Source organism: Xenia sp. Carnegie-2017, unplaced genomic scaffold, assembly GCF_021976095.1.
Source record: "Xenia sp. Carnegie-2017 unplaced genomic scaffold, XeniaSp_v1 HiC_scaffold_20, whole genome shotgun sequence".
In the NCBI taxonomy this organism is placed as follows: domain Eukaryota; kingdom Metazoa; phylum Cnidaria; class Anthozoa; order Malacalcyonacea; family Xeniidae; genus Xenia; species Xenia sp. Carnegie-2017.
In genome coordinates, this window is record NW_025813483.1 from 9,506,565 (window position 1) to 9,523,789 (window position 17,225).

The following is a 17,225-nucleotide window of genomic DNA, read 5'->3' on the forward strand; positions in this document are numbered from 1 at the left end:
TCCTTGTTTCACTTGACCGAATCACACAACATTTTTTATAAGATAGTAAGTTTGTGTTCTCATCTGCTGTGGTACGTGGTGTGGACTTGGTGCAGTTAATCCTTTCATTCATCGTTCTCTGGTGGCATCATTGGATACTCGTTATTACCTCCATGTGGTCCATGGTTATCCAAAGCATGCAACATGGCGACCAAGAGAGCTTCTAATGAGATTAAGTAAATGCACTTCTTTCAATTTATCTTTGATAGGTTTTGCTAAAAATCTGTTTTTAATAATCTAGCTAGGCCAACGTCTTTCAGTTCAATTTCAGTTATTTTTCGTGTATTTTTAGACGTGCCAAGACGCAAAAGGGAAGACGCTTTCTGATAGCCAGGGAGCCAAAAGTAGTTGAAAATGCGAAGACGACAATGTTCATTCGTGGTGGAAAAACAAGTGAAATAGTTACGCAAGCTCTGAAAGATCTAGTATGTCTACAGAAAGCATATTTACATTATCGTCGATTGGAATTGATTTGATGTTTAGTTTAATAACATGTCAAATAAATTGCCAATTTTCTTGTTAAAGTGTGCACTCAAGAAACCAAATTGTGTGCTGTTCAAAAGGTAAGAGTGAGAATATGCGAAGTAATGACTGGAGAAAACGAATTGAACCTCACATGGAAGATTTCGCTCTCAATATTTTTGTTGTATTTTGTGAATGAAGATTTCTCGTTCATGACATCGACATTCTTAAAGTTTTGTTGTTTGGGTGCCGAACGATTTGATGACACTAGCAATTCTCTGCTGTCAGATGTACAAACATTCTTGATTTAGAAGTAGCTTGTCGAATATTTTGTCAGTCAATATTTCATGATGAATTATAAAAGAACAAAAAAAAAGTGTGTAATAAGACTGATAAATTAAATCAAATAACAAGAATTTTTGAATCAATCATCAAGATACATTAGAAGAAAAATTAATGCATTTGTTTTAAATTTATCTGTTTTCCATACCTAGAATATTGTCAACCTTTAGTTTCAGGTTTGCGCCAATATGCTTTAGAGTTCTCCTAAATGTCTCCTCGAGCCTGTAGAAATCCAAAAAACTTTGATTTCTTAATTCAAAAACAAATTATTTGAACTTGCAAATGAATTTGATGCCCCAGAAATAAAAGTTAAATCATCCTATTTCTGCCACTCATACATTAAATGTTGCGTAGGTTTCAAGCAATTGCTCAATTCCAATTTATATTTTCAAGTGCAACTCCAAAAATATAAAGTTTCATCGGGCAGGTATGCCTGGAATTATTTATTGTTGGGATGATTATGAACATACGTGTAAAAATATGAGTTACAAGAAATTGTATTCAGAAAGTTACTAAAATAATTAGCCAATGCAGGTATAAGAATTGGCATTGCTTACCTTTGATAAAATATACATAAAATACCTCCAATGCTTGCATTATTGTATAAAGTTATTTGTCTACTATTTTTGTCTATTATGTAATCCTTTTGCTTCTTTGTTTATTAAGGAAAAATATTCTTCGACCATTTCAAGATGAAACTTCTATTGTAAGTAAAATATCAATGGATTCCAATGTCATGTTGTAAAGTTGGTTGTTTTTTCCTAAAGATAGGCTTCATGTTTTAAAAGTTCAGTCGAACTTCCGTCTAACCTAAAGCAACTTTTTTCCAGTCAAAAACCACATCAATGACTGTAGTACAACTTTATATTAAAATGTTTAAGGGAACCACTTAGTTCCGAAAGAAATGTAGTTCCACTCAAAATGCTTACATTATTTGGTGTTGGTGTTGACTGTCGTTTCGACAACCTTACTCGTAATCTTCATCAGCGCCAAGGTTCAAGTTCACTTGACTCTGAAGATGACTACTGCTAAACTTGTCGAAACGACAGTCAACATCAACACCAACAGTCCTTCTCAGGACTCTGCTAACCTGGACAATCTACATTTACAAACTTGTAACAATACTCCCAGGCTCAAATCATTTACTTTATTATTTGATAAATTTGAAACATAACATCAAAATGCTTACATTATTTGGAATTACCGTTGTCACGTATATGTATTTGCAATAAGTTACATCTTTGTGTGTTGGTTCACTATCTTATAAACTTTTCAATTCGTATCATTTCAATATAGGAATTTTTTTCAAATAAAAACGATGCATCAATGTTTATCTTTGGGTCGCACTCTAAGAAACGACCCCATAATCTTGTCATGGGTTTGTAAAATATTCATAACTTTTCTAGTTCAGTCACTTTCTCGTTGAGCCTTTGATATAAGATATGTCTTGGCTTTAGGTCGATGTTTTGATGGACACATTTTGGACATGATCGAATTGGGGATTGAAAATTTCACCCCGCTGTCGAAATTCAAGGTTTGCTTTAAGAAATTCAAATTCGATATATTTTACAGCAGTATTAGGCTATAGTTTGACTGTCTGAACAAATCAAGTAGTTTTCTGTTTGATGCAAGAAACAGGTCTCGCATCATAAATAAATCAGATGTGAAATCATTTATCAATATAGAGGAAGGAGTACGGCATTTTTCTTCATCGCTTGAACCCTATACGTTGCCAAATATCGCGTTTGGATCGAAAGTCGTTTCGATGCAGTCTGCAGCTCTCAAATATCAATTTATTTCAGCAAATCAGCTTGAGTTTAGTTGTAGTTTACCTTTTGCAAGGTCTTTAGATGCTTAATGCATTCACGTTGCTGATGTTGTGAGTAAAATGGATTCGTTTGCTTTAGTGTGAAACTATTACGACTTCCATCGAGAATTTTATGATGTTTTATTCATTTAACATGCGAGTAAAATGATCTGCCTGTTCGAATAACGAAAGCAATTTAGGTATGACGAATCCAGATTCTCTACTCTGATCAATGGAATCCTTACGAAAATTCTCCCAATGAATTATGCAGTTATGCAATCACCTCTGGTGCATTCTATTGCCTCGATTTTTCAGAGTTTATATTAGTTCTAAGTATTCCGCATTGTATAAGACATCTCGCAGGATTTCAAACTTTGCAGTTAGTCATTAAATTCTGCTTTTATGTATAAAATTTACTCGTGTCGTTTTTATCCGTGTCCGAGTCCTTCACGAGGCTATGATGTTTGCAGATATAGCTTATAGCGCGCTCGGAACTCCTGCAGGATGCGTGCACTCATTGATCCAGTCGATGCCAATTTCCTTTTACAGACCGAAAAATGTGCTTCTGGCACGAAACCTTGCTTGCTGTTTGTGGGCGAGGCGTTTGAATCGGATCCAGAGTACATGCGACTGAAGAATCTTTTAATAGGTAAGCTATCTTAGAGCCGTATGAAGAATAGCGGTATTTTTTTTCTATCACGGAGAGCAGTAGAATCAAAACGCCGTAAAACGAACCATATGTTACATTTAAGCATGTTATACACCATTTTCTCTATTGTCGAGTAATGGCACATAACGATATTCATGCCGAGAAACATTTTAAGATAGTTTTTGCTAGAAAAAGCGACAACTCTGTCTGTGATTTAGTCTACTACGTTTGACTTATAGACGTATTCCGAGGTCCTGATGTAGAGAAAGTGACAACTCTGTCTGCGATTCAGTTTACTACGTTTGACTTATAGACATATTCCGAGGTCCTGATATAGAGAAAGTGACAACTCTGTCTGTGATTCAGTCTACTACGTTTGACTTATAGACGTATTCCGAGGTCCTGATATAGAGAAAGTGACAACTCTGTCTGTGATTCAGTCTACTACGTTTGACTTATAGACATATTCCGAGATCCTGATATAGAGAAAGTTACTACTCTGTTTGAGATTCAGTCTACTAAGTTTGACTTATAGACATATTCCGAGGTCCTGATATAGAGAAACTGACAACTCTGTCTGTGATTCAGTCTACTACGTTTGACTTATAGACGTATTCCGAGGTCCTGATGTAGAGAAAGTGACAACTCTGTCTGTGATTCAGTCTACTACGTTTGACTTATAGACATATTCCGAGGTCCTGATATAGAGAGAGTGACAACTCTGTCTGTGATTCAGTCTATTACGTTTGACTTATAGACATATTCCGAGGTCCTGATGTAGAGAAAGTGAGACTTCAAGGTTTAGAGCATGTGATGCAGTTCACAGAACTTGACGGAAAAATCTTTTTTCGCAGTTACAGGTAAGGTAGCTCCAATATGAAAGCACTTTGATCTTTTACTGCTATAACTAATTTATACAATACTGCGTGCGTTTCTTGTTCTGTCTTCTGAGATGTCTACTTGGCGTCTATTTTCTTCGAGTCTTTCCGTTTTCAGCTCTTCTTTTCATGCTGGCAAATCCGTCCTCTTTCATATTATTTGCATTCCAATGCTTTTCCTTTCCTAAGGTTTTTCATCCTCGTTTTTACTCTCAATTTACTTCTTTCAACTAGCCATTTCCACGAATCCAATACTAATAAACTTATTCTATCTAGTGAACTTACTGTAGTCATATATTGTTATAACTTGCTGCTCCTGTGCTCGTGAGCTCCTTGATCCTATACTATCTTCACTAATTCATCGTATGACAGTGGCTTGGCCAGCCTGCAATTTTAGTTTTGCTATGTAAATTTCAGGTCATTATTTCTTTATAAATGTATTGTTTTTAAAGTGAGTATTGTGCTGCATTGCCAGCTTGTGCTAACCCAAGGTTGACTAATAATTTGAAATTTGCGTTTGCGGTTATGTTGTGTTTCAAACACTTAAGTTAATAGTATTGTTGTGTTTAGAATTTTACTGAAGAAATCTGGCACGAGGACTCCGCGCGTGGAACTTGAGGAAATGGGACCATCTATGGATCTAGTGAAACGGCGAGTCAAACTGGCATCTGACGATCTTTGGAAGAGAGCTGTGAAGAAACCCAAGAATTTGAAGGTAAGCAAAAGACCGACATTGACACACGTTACCTTAGTTTATATTTTAGGTAATGTAAAGATTGTTCTCGTTCTCTGTTGTTCATTCATCACTACCTACACTGACACACGTTATCTTAGTTTATATTTTTGGTTGTGTTAAGACTGTTCTCGTTCTCTGTTGTTCATTCATCCCTACCTACACAATGACACACGTTGTCTTCTTTTATGTTTTTGGTAGTTTAAAAACTATTCTCATTCTCTGCTATATATTCATCACTACCTACACTGACACACATTATTTTCACTGAATTTAGCCGAAAAAGACGAAGAACATATCCCATGATGCTTTTGGCACTAAACTTGCCAACATTCACATGAAACGTCAGGACTATAGCAAATTACAGACGCGGAAAATGAAAGGATTGAAAAGACAAGCGGATAAGACGGACGGTCGTGCTAAGAAACGGAGAACATCTGTGTGATAACCGGCTATGACGAGAGCTGCTTTGTCGCATGTGGCTAGATTATGCAAGGTTTTTGTCTGTTTTGGCAATAGGGGCGTATTCTATACCAAAGAAATGACTGACATTTTCTTCAACAACTGCACTAATTGCTCATTTCTTTGATCCTATTTATGTCGTTCTTTTTGGCTACAGCTTCATCCTTTGTAGCCGTTATCCATTGCATGAGTTTTTTTGCGCAGCACAACGAAAAGATTTGAGTGACTTGGACTCGTTGACTGCTATCTGAGTGAACGCAACGGAATTAACTTGATTAAGTACGTGAAAATGTGCTTAGAGAAAAATCCATTTCTGTTTGCAGTAATTCATATCACGATTTCATAAGCTACCACAGATGACAGCATTTTCACATCAATGGTAATAATAAGATTATAAGCCTTGGAGTAAGATGAAAGGGTGGTAATTGTGCTGGCAATTGGTGATGATGAAACTGGCAAAGAAATGATAATGTTTCAAATGATATTCGGCAATTAAATTTTATAAGAACGCGCATCAATTTTTGAGATATTTCAATAGCTTGTTTTCGACTGATCACTTGAAATCGTCGAAATTCTATATTTTCGGCCCAGTCTGCTTGTGCTCGACCGATGAATTTCTGGTGGATGGTAAATAATCAGACTTTCATTTGTAATATGGCGGTATTTTTGTCTAAAATTTTCCGTTTTCCATGGTTTGTTCTTTAAGTTTTACTTTTAAATATCCATCATTTGAATCTAGCAATGTCAGTCATACTCGAAACTACCATTGGCGATTTGGTTATTGACCTTTTCACTGAAGAAAGGCCCAGAGGTTCGAATTCTATACAAATTTTCTTATTGTGAGTAATTTAAAATTTGACTTATTTCTTGTTGCACTTACTCGAATTCTTTTTATTCGCAGCGTCTTTGAATTTTCTGAAGCTGTGCAAAGTGAAGTTCTATAACTTCAGTCTCTTTCACTTCGTTCAGGTAAGTATAAACTACCATATTTACAAGCTTTGGCATCCTTAATTTTCAAAACTCGTATTGTAAATACATGTGAATCACTCAGAATCAGTGAATTTAAGAAGGCCAGCAAGCATTTCGTTGAATTAAACTGAATTGTGAAATTGGCAATGCTGACTATGATTTAAACAGTTAGTGACAACTACTTCATCCAACTAGAGAGACTTTTTGGCACAAACTGGTGATCCTACTGGTTCGGGACGAGGAGGAGAATCTATCTTTCGATCACTGTATGGCGACCAGGCTAGATTCTTTAATGCAGAAGTTAAACCCAGAATCAAACATGTCAAGAAAGGAACTGTGTCTATGGTTAATAATGGTCAAGATATGCATGGCTCACAGGTTTGAGTTGGAATTTTTTTCTCCACTTTTGGATTACCGTGGATGATCCTATCAATGCATGGGGCATTACATGAATTCTTTATAGGTTGTACACGGGGCATTCTTCAGATAGGAGTTGTTTAATAGAAAGCTACCTTCCTATAAATTCTATCATCTTGACTAAATTTATGGCTTCCAAGCCCGATTAACAACCGACTGTTATGGTGATGGTGGTGATGTACCTTAATGTTTTATTTTACGACTGATTGGTTGTCATGGTCCGTCCGCTTTGTCATCTGTTTGCTAAGGAAATAAATCTTATCATATGTTTCATGAATAGGGCTAAGTATTTCACCATGTCTATTGGGAAATTTTTAGAGGGAATTTCATGGAATTTAAACATACATTACAGCTGTATCACATATAAGACACTTTGTTTGTACTAAGCATCTACAGTTAAAACTGGTGATCAATCACAATTTGTTTTTATATTAATGAATAATCATGTCAAGCATTTTCCATGACTAGGTATCTTGCCCATCGTTTCATTCAAGGTTTCGTTTCTTTCTAGTTTTTTATCACTTTGGGTGATGATCTAGATTACCTGGATGGAAAGCATACAGTGTTTGGTGAGGTTGCCGAGGGTTTCAATGTCCTCGAAAAATTGAATGAAACCATTTGTGATGATGGCCACAGACCATATCAAGATGTGAGGTATATTTCTGATTATGAATCCATTTCAAGTTATATTAAAAAAAATTGCATCAAATTTTTTCCTTCTATTGCTTCAAATGTTTGAAATTCTCAATAACTGGTTGCCAATAAGATATTTTTTTATGTCATAGAGTAACTAGTTAATTTTCATTAATTCATTTGATAAATTCACTGTATATAATATCTTTTTTACAAAAATCACAAACTTGATACATATTTCAAGTAAATAGTAGTACAAAGTTTCTCTCTGAAATTGCCTCTCTCTGTTTTTCTTCTGCACCACTTCTTGTGAAGTTAATGATGGCAGTTGCTATTTTCCGTAGACTCTTTTTAATTCAATACTGACTGCTTGAATGACCATCATATCAACAATTTAAGCCTCATTCTTCACATCACCCCACCCCCCTCCCTTTCATAATTTTTTTGACAATATCTTCTATAACTGGCTGGTAAACACTGTATTTATATGCTGGTACCAAATACTACAGCTCTGCTGTGTTTTTTGTATTGATTTAGAATAACGCACACTGTTGTCCTAGATGATCCATTTGATGATCCAGATGGTCTGCAAGTTCCCGATAGATCCCCAGAGCCGACCAAAGAACAACTTGATGTAAGGTTTAATGATTTGTTTTGATATTTTGGCATCAATAGGTGGGTAGACTTAGGAAAAGGTTTTGAATGCAGAAATGATAGATCAAAAATGGGCTTTTACTTGGAATATAGAGCGGACGTATTGGGGCGGATGAAGATATTGACGATACAAAAGACAAGACAGTGGAGGAGATCGAAGAGATGATTGAACAACGAGAATTCAAGGCTGGTGCTCAAATATTGGAAATGGTAAGTTTAAGCAACTACACGTTTAGCTTATAGAGCAGTCTAGAGATGGAAAGACTGGGGCAATCTCGTGTGTTTATGAAAAGTTTTAGAGAGATGTAGAGATTATAAAGTAATGTGGAGATCGAAAGACTTGGGCGATTTCGTTTGTTTATTGGAAAATATAGCGAGGTGTAGAGGTTATAGAGCAATAGAGTAGATCGGCAAGTTCAACATGAAAATTGTAAATATCGAATTGTAGAACATCATAAACGAACAGAGCAGCTCAGTGTGAAGTATTCCTTCGTAACTTTTTTAACATAAGCAAGATCTAAATAAATCAGTTCATAAACTACAAACTAGAAATTTGCGTTTTGGATGACGTCACGACTGTGTAATCCGGGAGTTGCGAGCTGGGGGTCTGGAACACCACACTAAAATGAATGTGTTTACTTAGGATGATGACTACGTTTTAGACATAGTCTCGAGATTGCGACTTCGTGAGAACCAGCTAAAAAGCTTTCCTTTCTGGTAACAACTGATAAGAAATCTGCCTACGTCGCGTTTCTCTCTATTTCATGTTATACAACGTTTCCCCTCAAAACTTTGCGGACGCAACGATGTTTAGTTTAAAGTAAATGGTTTGAACCCGGGAGTATCGTTACATATTTGTAAATGTAGATCGTCCAGGTTGGTATAGTCCTGAGAAGGACTGTTGGTGTTGATGTTGACTGACGTTTCGACAAGTTTAGCAGCAGTCATCTTCAGAGTCAAGTGAACTTGAACCGTTGAACTTGAAAAGTCATCTTCAGTTTTTGACTCTGAAGATGACTACCGCTATAAGGTTGTCGAAACGTCAGTCAACAACAACAAAAACAGTCCTTAGGACTATACCAACCTGGACGATCTACATTTTCAAACATGTGATGTTTAGTTTGCTTTATGCTCGATTTATGTCATTTCACTTGGTCCCGTCTTAAATGACGTTTATGGATAATTGCTCATTGTTGTTTCTAAGGTTGGCGACATACCCGATGCTGACATCAAGCCACCTGAAAATGTTTTATTCGTTTGCAAATTGAATCCGGTCACGACTGACGAGGATCTCGAAATCATATTCTCAAGATTTGGATCAATCAAAAGGTATCTTCGGGCCTTTTGCTGTACAATGATCATTTCCGTGCATCGTGATAAGGGAAGACCTTTGGTTTCTCATTGAATTTAACCTCTCGTCACGTGTAAAACAACACGAGTTGATGTCTGAGGTTTGATGAGATAACCGAAAGTGATAATTTATCTATGACGTAGTGGTTGCTCTACAGGTGTGGTCAATGGAACGAGTCTGTCTTGACCATGTATTGCTCAACCGACATTGAATTTTATTTTTAGTTGTGAAATAATACGAGATTCTGTATCCAAAGAGTCGCTGCAATACGCCTTTATTGAATATGAAAACGTAAGTGAAATCGACTTTTTTTTAAAGACAATTTTCGATTCTATCGTCTGAATTACTAATCCATTTAAGTGCTTGTCACCCAATAATGTACAGTGCGAATCTGTCTGAACTGTATGTTTTTTTTCTGAACCTTGAAAGTGTTTTTTCACCCAATAATGTACAGTGCCTTATCTGAACTGTCCTCTGAACCTTGAAAGTGTTTTTTCACCCAATAATGTACAGTGTCTTATCTGAACTGTACGTACTGAACTGTCCTCTGAAACTTGAAAGTGTTTTTTCATCCAATAATGTACAGTGTCTTATCTGAACTGTCCGTACTGAACTGTCCTCTGAAAATTGAAAGTGTTTTTTCATCCAATAATGTACAGTGTCTTATCTGAACTGTCCGTACTGAACTGTCCTCTGAAAATTGAAAGTGTCTTTTTACCCAATAATGTTCAGTGTTTATCTGAACTGTATGTGTTTTTCCTCTTAATTGTCCATCCAATGATAAACTTGGTATTATCTGAACTGTACGTGTTTCATGAAAACAATTAAAGTTCTTTTTCACCAATAATAAACCACGTATTATCTAAACTGTACGTGTTTAATGTAAACAATTAAAATTTTTTCACCCAATAATAAACCACGTATTATCTAAACTGTACGTGTTTAATGTAAACAATTAAAATTCTTTTTCACCCAATAATAAACCACGTATTATCTAAACTGTACGTGTTTAATGTAAACAATTAAAATTCTTTTCACTCAATAATAAACCACGTATTATCTAAACTGTACGTGTTTAATGTAAACAATTAAAATTCTTTTTCACTCAATAATAAACCACGTATTATCTAAACTGTACGTGTTTAATGTAAACAATTAAAATTCTTTTTCACCCAATAATAAACCACGTATTATCTAAACTGTACGTGTTTCATGAAAACAATTAAAATTCTTTTTCACCCAATAATAAACCACGTATTATCTAAACTGTACGTGTTTCATGAAAACAATTAAAGTTCTTTTTCACCCAATAATAAACCACGTATTATCTAAACTGTACGTGTTTAATGTAAACAATTAAAATTCTTTTTCACTCAATAATAAACCATGTATTACCTAAACTGTGCAAGTTTTATCCAAACAATTAAAGTTCTTTTTATTTCCAGTTGCTATTTTCATTATTATTATTATTATTATTATTATTATTATTATTATTATTATTATTATTATATTATATTTCTATCATTATTGATTATTTTATTCGAATGTCACAGGTAGAAGATTGTGAACGTGCTTATTTCAAGATGGATAACGTTCTTATCGATGATCGCCGTATTCACGTCGATTTCAGTCAGTCCGTGGCGAAACTAGTTCATACCAAACCCGGTTAGTTTAATGATTTTCTCGTTATCATGTACTGTCATTGGATGTTTCCTGAATGTGTTTTGTGAACGTGCATCATCGTAGGTGCAAAACCTGTTTACGAGTTGAAGAGCAAACCGGATCATGTGACCCCTAAACTGGGCATAAAAGATACTGCGAGGAAAGACAGCAAACGCTACGACATGGTGTTTGACGATGAGGACTCGGACGAGGGAAAGCGAAAAAGTCCGATGGCAAACCGAAGCACTCCGATACGAAAAGAAGACGCCGTTCTTCGAGCAATGACGATCGTTACGATCGTAAAAGGTCGGCAACAGTCAGTCGCTTATTAAAGGAATATTATCACTCGGCGAACTCGTTTATTGTTATTGCTTTTTTTCTCTTCTTAGGAAATACAAAGATGACTACGAGAAGAAACAAGCCAGAGAAAAATCAGATAGACGCCATTACTCAAGAAATAATAGATCTCCCGAAAGATCTGACGATAGACGTCGAAGGTCGTACGATAGTCACCGACTTTCGAAAGCGGACGAGAGGCAAAGGAAGTCGGATGATTCGCACCGTAAATCAAGAGACTATCATCGCCATTCAGATGACTCTCACAGGAGGTCGGGGAGTGGAAAACGGAAGTCGTAAGAAAGAATTCGAAGGTTGGCGAGTCTGTGAAAACTGAATATTGGCCGAGTTTATTTTGGGGATTGAATAGCGGCATACAAGCCGTTAACGAAACCGCCATTCATGGTATACTCTCTCATGTCATTTAGCTACGTACTGTGGATTTCAATGGAAGCATGAGTGATTTTGTATTGCATTTGCAAACAATCCGCTGCTTCGTATCATACGTCAGATGGTTATCTAGAGACCTCGCGAACTTTGTAAAGACAATGCAAAATGCGATGAATGATTTGTAAAATTCCTGCAACTCATGGTTGGACGATTCGCATTCCTCCTTGGAGTTATCTGAATTCGGCCTGACACCGTAGTGCGATGATAACGCAATGATGTAGTTCGATGCAGAACAATATTTCGATCTGCCATGCATGCTTGCTGGCCTATGTATATGTATGTATGTATGCAGCAGTTCTTCCAGAGAGGAAAAAAGTGTTTTCAACAAATGGTCGAACATCTGTTTGCAAGAAAAAGTTTGTAATAGTTGAGCTCACCTTTAAACGGACGAATTTTTCACGTGGGTTATTTTTTAAGAAAAGGAGTAAAAGCTTGTAAATAGCAACTTGGTAGAAATGTGATGGCTCACAGAACGTAGCTTTTATTTTCGGATTGCGTTCGGGAAAACAACAATTCGTATTCATAATTACGTATATTCATAGCGAGAACAAACCAGTAACTACCAGGGATGTTTTGCAAATTTTAGGAGTAGGGGAACGCTTTATTAAGTCTGATGGGCATGGCCTACAGTGTAAGGGTGTGGTCACTGGTCGGTAATAAGTAATATGCAAATTGTGGCATTTTCAAATTTACTTTTAATTGGAATGACCTTTAATTAGAAAATTTTAATCAAATCACAGTATACAGGGCTGGATTAACCTTTCGTGGGGCCCGTGGCATATTTTTAGCCCTGGGCCCTTCTCCCTCCCCCTGGCCGGCTGCAATTCAGATTGTCCTAAAATCAGAAAGATTAAAAAATAATATGTATACCATGATGTGCAAAAATATCTGTATGTTAAAACAAGAACGTATGTACATTAATTTGAGTATTTGAATTGTCATCCAACCCAGCTTAGATCAATAACATTAATTGACAATTATATAGAACTTGGTTATGAAGTAAAAATTAAACCTAATTAACCAACTGAACGTTCATAAGATTCAGTATACATGCTCTGATGCGGCGATGCATGCTCGCTCGACATGTATGTAAAATGTACGTGTAAGTAATTTTAACACATCTTTTACTAAAGTCTCATTTTGTTTGTAAACGTTGTGTTTGCGGGATTTCTTTATAGCAAACTCTTTAATCAGATTACATCGTCCAGGATGTAATCGATCGTATACATTACAGACAGCTCTCCAGAATTCTTTACAACAAACTCTTTAATCAGATTACATCGTCCAGGATGTATTCGATCTTATACATTACAGACAGCTCTCCAGAACAGTTCGAGATCTTGAGACTAAAGCCTGTTTTCCGCTAGCCACGTGTATCTTAACGTATCGTAGCAAAACGTAACATGGCGCGTGCGTGCTTATGAATTTGATGGTCAATATGCACAAGCACGCATGCGCCATGTTACGTTTTGCTACGATACGTTACGATACGTGGCTAGTGGAGAACATGCTTAAGATAGATCCGCAGTGCAATTACAGTGTTCGGAAATACAGTTTCCAGATTGTTCTCCAGAAGAAGTTTGTACATGCACAATTCCGAAGAATCCACGTTAGTTTTGACATCGTTGTCATCTTTCGTTGTGTCACCTTCGCCGTCAGATTCATCAGAGGATGTTTTGTTCATCCTCCTTCAACAATGCGTCGAAAACTATTAGAACTGAGTAAAGTGCGGGGCCCGTGGGTGGACGCCCCTCTGCCATATGATTAATTCGGCCCTGACAGTATCGTGTAGTTGTACAACAAGCGAATTGAAGCAAATTATCTTGTGGAGACTATGGGTTCTATACAATTGATATTTGCTAACCGCAATATAATACGCGTAGGAGAAACGGCTTCCCCCACGTGTGATTTTTAATACGGGGAACGCCGTTCCCTCGCGTTACCCCTGCAAAACATCACTGGTAACAACTAATGACTGTAACTGTAAATTTGACTAAAGTATGACGAATTCTTATAATAAATGCGTTCGCCCTACTTAAGGCCATGGATGAAAATTTTATGAAAGTGCCCCTACCAGCTACAAATGCGAGTGGCGGCGTTAATAAAACTCGGGTCGATTTCTAACCTTTCCGTGATACAATTTTTCAACTTGTTGAAATTATCCTCTTGTAACTGCGATTTAAAGATATAATAATTATAAGATATTTACACGGTGAAATTTACACATCTTAGTATATATGTATGCGAACTTCCATTTAAATCACGTCGTCTAATCATTTCTGCTGTATTATTGTGTGGCACATTCTTATCATATGAATATTTTTGATGGCAATCAAATGCTCACCAGTGACGTACAGTTCGATAATTTTCTGGGGGGGTGTGTAAGACGTTCATATCACGGGAGTGTCTTTAATGGCAACTAAATCTTCACCAGGGGTCGGTTGCACGAAGCGTGGATAACGTTATCCATTGTATAGTAAAAATTTTCAAACTTGTAAAAGGTGTTTAAGTTTTTCTTACGATGTAATCCTTGAAGAACTATTTTATTTCAGTGTTTGCTCAGTTCAAATCGTATGTTTTTCTCTTATAAGAGATTTTTTGAGCTTTCAGAAAGATTTGCTATCCAGTGGATAGCGCTATTCGGCCTTCACTGTAGACCGCTTGTGAAATCCATTGTTAATTTTGGTATTGCAGTTTATAAATAAGCACATAACAAGAGTATAAATATATCGAGCTTGGCTAAGGCACTGATCCTTGCATGACAAAAGTTAAACAATTCTTTAACTTACATTGCTCTACAGATTTCTTAATGAGTTTCTCGACCATCGAAGCCACGTGATAAAGCCGAAAGTAGCTGTCTCCGTATATTATACTCGCGCAATCGGCTGTTTGAAATTTGTCATCGTAAAACTCGTGGTATCTGCGTAGTGTTTTCGAGCATGGACGTAGCAACAAGGAAGATTGATAATTGGGGGTGTTGTGTTGTGTGAGGGACATATTTTATGTATTGTTTCCATATTTTCGTAAAAGCATGAGACATGTCAATAGTCGTGAGACATTTAAAATAAACGACAAATTTTTTCATATCAAACATGTTTCGTACATGCATGAATATTAACCACTTCGATCTTTTCGCGTCCCTGTTTTCAAGTAAAAAAACTATCGAAACCATTGCCCAGACGGTGTATGTTGTTATGTATCAGTAACGTTTCCCTTGGATACGTCAGTTGGTACGTTCAGCCTTAACTGTGAAGAAACATCAAAGCATTCTACCTGAGACATAAGGCACAGGGGGTTTGTTCATTCAATGATTGCTCTTTGGTACAGATTTTGAAGGTGATCTTCCGAATCCACCATATGACTTATCACAAGCTTAGAATAGTTCTTTCTGGTTTCCAGGTTCCTCTTCCTTTGCGACGGTGTGGCCAGATTTGGTAAATTTTATTACCAGATCCGCTCTGCGCTGGCGAGCTCGGACAGCTCCACCTATTTTACATAAGTACAACTTTTAAAACAGGGGGGAGCAGTCAGCACAAATCAACGCATATTTGATGATGAATTATTCCTATATGGTCACACTGTTTTGTGCAAAAATTTGATACCTAGCGATATTTTTTCCAACTTGATACGACATCGCAATACATTGCAATTACTTTTCTGGCGGACACTTGACTTGTTTAAGACCATTACATTTACAAGACCAGTACAAGTTTCAATACAGTGATTTTTAGCTAAAATTATAAATCACTGTATTGAAACTTGTACATTTCCCTCACAATGGAAAATAGCAAAGGTTAAACCACTATTCAAGAATCAAGGAAACAAGCAAGATATTCAAAACTATCGTCCTATTAGTATTTTGCCTATTCTTTCTAAAGTCTTTGAAAGACACATCTTCAATGCAATGAACACCTACTTAACAGAAAATGCACTTTTATACCGCTTCCAATCAGGGTTCCGTAAAAACCACTCCACGGATACTGCTTTGTTGTTTCTTCTGGACCAAGTCCTTCTTGACCTTGATAAAAACAATGTCAGCGGCTTAGTCTTTGTGGACTATAGCAAGGCATTCGACTTGATCAATCATGACATTCTCCTAGTAAAGTTAAGATCATATGGATTTCCAGATAATGTTGTAAAGCTATTGCAGAGCTATCTACTCAATCGCAAACAGTGTGTCACTGTAAATAACTCGACTTCGTCACAACTTATGCTAACCAATGGAGTTCCTCAAGGTAGCATATTAGGACCTCTACTGTTTTTAATCTTCGTCAATGATCTTCCCGAAGCTGTTGGATCGGACTCAACTATTCATGCTTACGCGGATGACACCACATTTAAAGCCAGCGCTAATATCGATAATGCACCTTTGGAATTGGAACGACGTCTTCAAGAATACATGGATAAATTAAGTAAATGGTCTAGCGAAAATGGGATGGTCCTAAACGCTGTTAAAACCAAAGCATTACTTATCACCGGAAAGAGGCTACATTCATCATTAGTTGATGGCAATCACCTGTCAGTAACCCTTGATGGGGCTGAAATAGAACAAGTAACCTCTTATAAATTGCTTGGTGTAACACTCGATCAAGATCTTACATTTAGTGACCACATTTCTAGCCTAAAGGCCAAGCTTTCTCTGCGTATTGGTTTATTGAAAAAGATAAAGAGATACCTTCCAATAAAAGAAAGACTTTTATACTACAACGCTTTGATTAAACCCGTCCTTATGTACGGGAGCATGGTTTGGAATACCTGCGACGTTAAAGAACTCCACTGTCTCCTAAGGTTACAGAAAGGGCTGCCGAGTAATTCTTGGAGTAGACCCTTATTCTAGAAGTGTTGTAAACTTTAGTGAACTAGGCTGGTTGCCTTTTTTGACGAAATAAAACTAAACAAATGTGCCATGATTTTAAGAGCCTCAAATGCGATGTTCCTATTTATATCAAAGATTTGTTCAAGACGAACAGTTCTGTTCACAATAGGTCCACGAGACATGGCAATTTAAATTTAGTGTGTCCCAAATACCTAAGAAATAACGATGGTGGCAAGGCATTCAGTGTTGACGCAGTTAAGTTATGGAACAGCCTTCCCATGATATCAAAAAGCCTAGTATAAATCTATTCAAAACAGCTGTGAAAAAGCATTTTATAAGCTCATATAAAACCTGGACAACTTTGAAACAATATTAAGCAATAGCACACTACCTAATTTTAATTTTAATTTTTATAAATTAATTTTATCTTTCTGAATATTTTTATGTGTCCTGCTATTTTATCATAGAATTTTGTAATTATTTATATATTTATTCATTTATCAGTTTTTGTAATGCTGTATAATCTAGTTAGAGGGCCACAGGTTTGTCAGCTTTTCAGCTGTTA

General features: G+C 36.5%; 2 protein-coding genes across 2 annotated transcripts; both read left to right on the top strand.

The window, feature by feature from the left end:
* The first annotated feature begins 25 nt into the window (after positions 1-25).
* LOC124442685 (ribosome production factor 2 homolog) lies at positions 26-5,890 on the top strand. The gene is made up of 10 exons (XM_046993177.1): positions 26-215; positions 332-464; positions 565-602; positions 1,510-1,549; positions 2,140-2,221; positions 2,301-2,377; positions 3,200-3,299; positions 4,057-4,159; positions 4,748-4,892; positions 5,188-5,890. Exons 1-10 carry the CDS (start codon positions 184-186, stop codon positions 5,353-5,355), a joined length of 918 nt encoding a protein of 305 aa, XP_046849133.1. The 5' UTR covers positions 26-183; the 3' UTR covers positions 5,356-5,890.
* A 129-nt stretch (positions 5,891-6,019) lies between these two features.
* On the top strand, positions 6,020-12,995 carry LOC124442624 (peptidyl-prolyl cis-trans isomerase-like 4). The gene is made up of 11 exons (XM_046993115.1): positions 6,020-6,183; positions 6,274-6,341; positions 6,537-6,719; positions 7,270-7,412; positions 7,929-8,025; positions 8,139-8,255; positions 9,250-9,374; positions 9,621-9,687; positions 10,950-11,061; positions 11,143-11,364; positions 11,448-12,995. The coding sequence occupies exons 1-11, from the start codon at positions 6,114-6,116 to the stop codon at positions 11,729-11,731; spliced, it is 1,488 nt and encodes a 495-aa protein (XP_046849071.1). The 5' UTR covers positions 6,020-6,113; the 3' UTR covers positions 11,732-12,995.
* Positions 12,996-17,225: the final 4,230 nt, after the last annotated feature.

What these genes read in the sequence shown, in the direction of transcription:
- LOC124442685 (XM_046993177.1), top strand. Translation starts at nt 184, where the DNA reads ATGGCGACCAAGAGAGCTTCTAATGAGATTAA. An exon ending in AGAGCTTCTAATGAGATTAA is followed by an intron (nt 216 to 331) that starts GTAAATGCACTT and finishes GTGTATTTTTAG; the next exon opens with ACGTGCCAAGACGCAAAAGG. An exon ending in ACTGAAGAATCTTTTAATAG is followed by an intron (nt 3,300 to 4,056) that starts GTAAGCTATCTT and finishes TTTGACTTATAG; the next exon opens with ACATATTCCGAGGTCCTGAT.
- LOC124442624 (XM_046993115.1), top strand. Translation starts at nt 6,114, where the DNA reads ATGTCAGTCATACTCGAAACTACCATTGGCGATTTGGTTATTGACCTT. An exon ending in AAGATATGCATGGCTCACAG is followed by an intron (nt 6,720 to 7,269) that starts GTTTGAGTTGGA and finishes GTTTCTTTCTAG; the next exon opens with TTTTTTATCACTTTGGGTGA. An exon ending in GATCGTTACGATCGTAAAAG is followed by an intron (nt 11,365 to 11,447) that starts GTCGGCAACAGT and finishes TTCTCTTCTTAG; the next exon opens with GAAATACAAAGATGACTACG.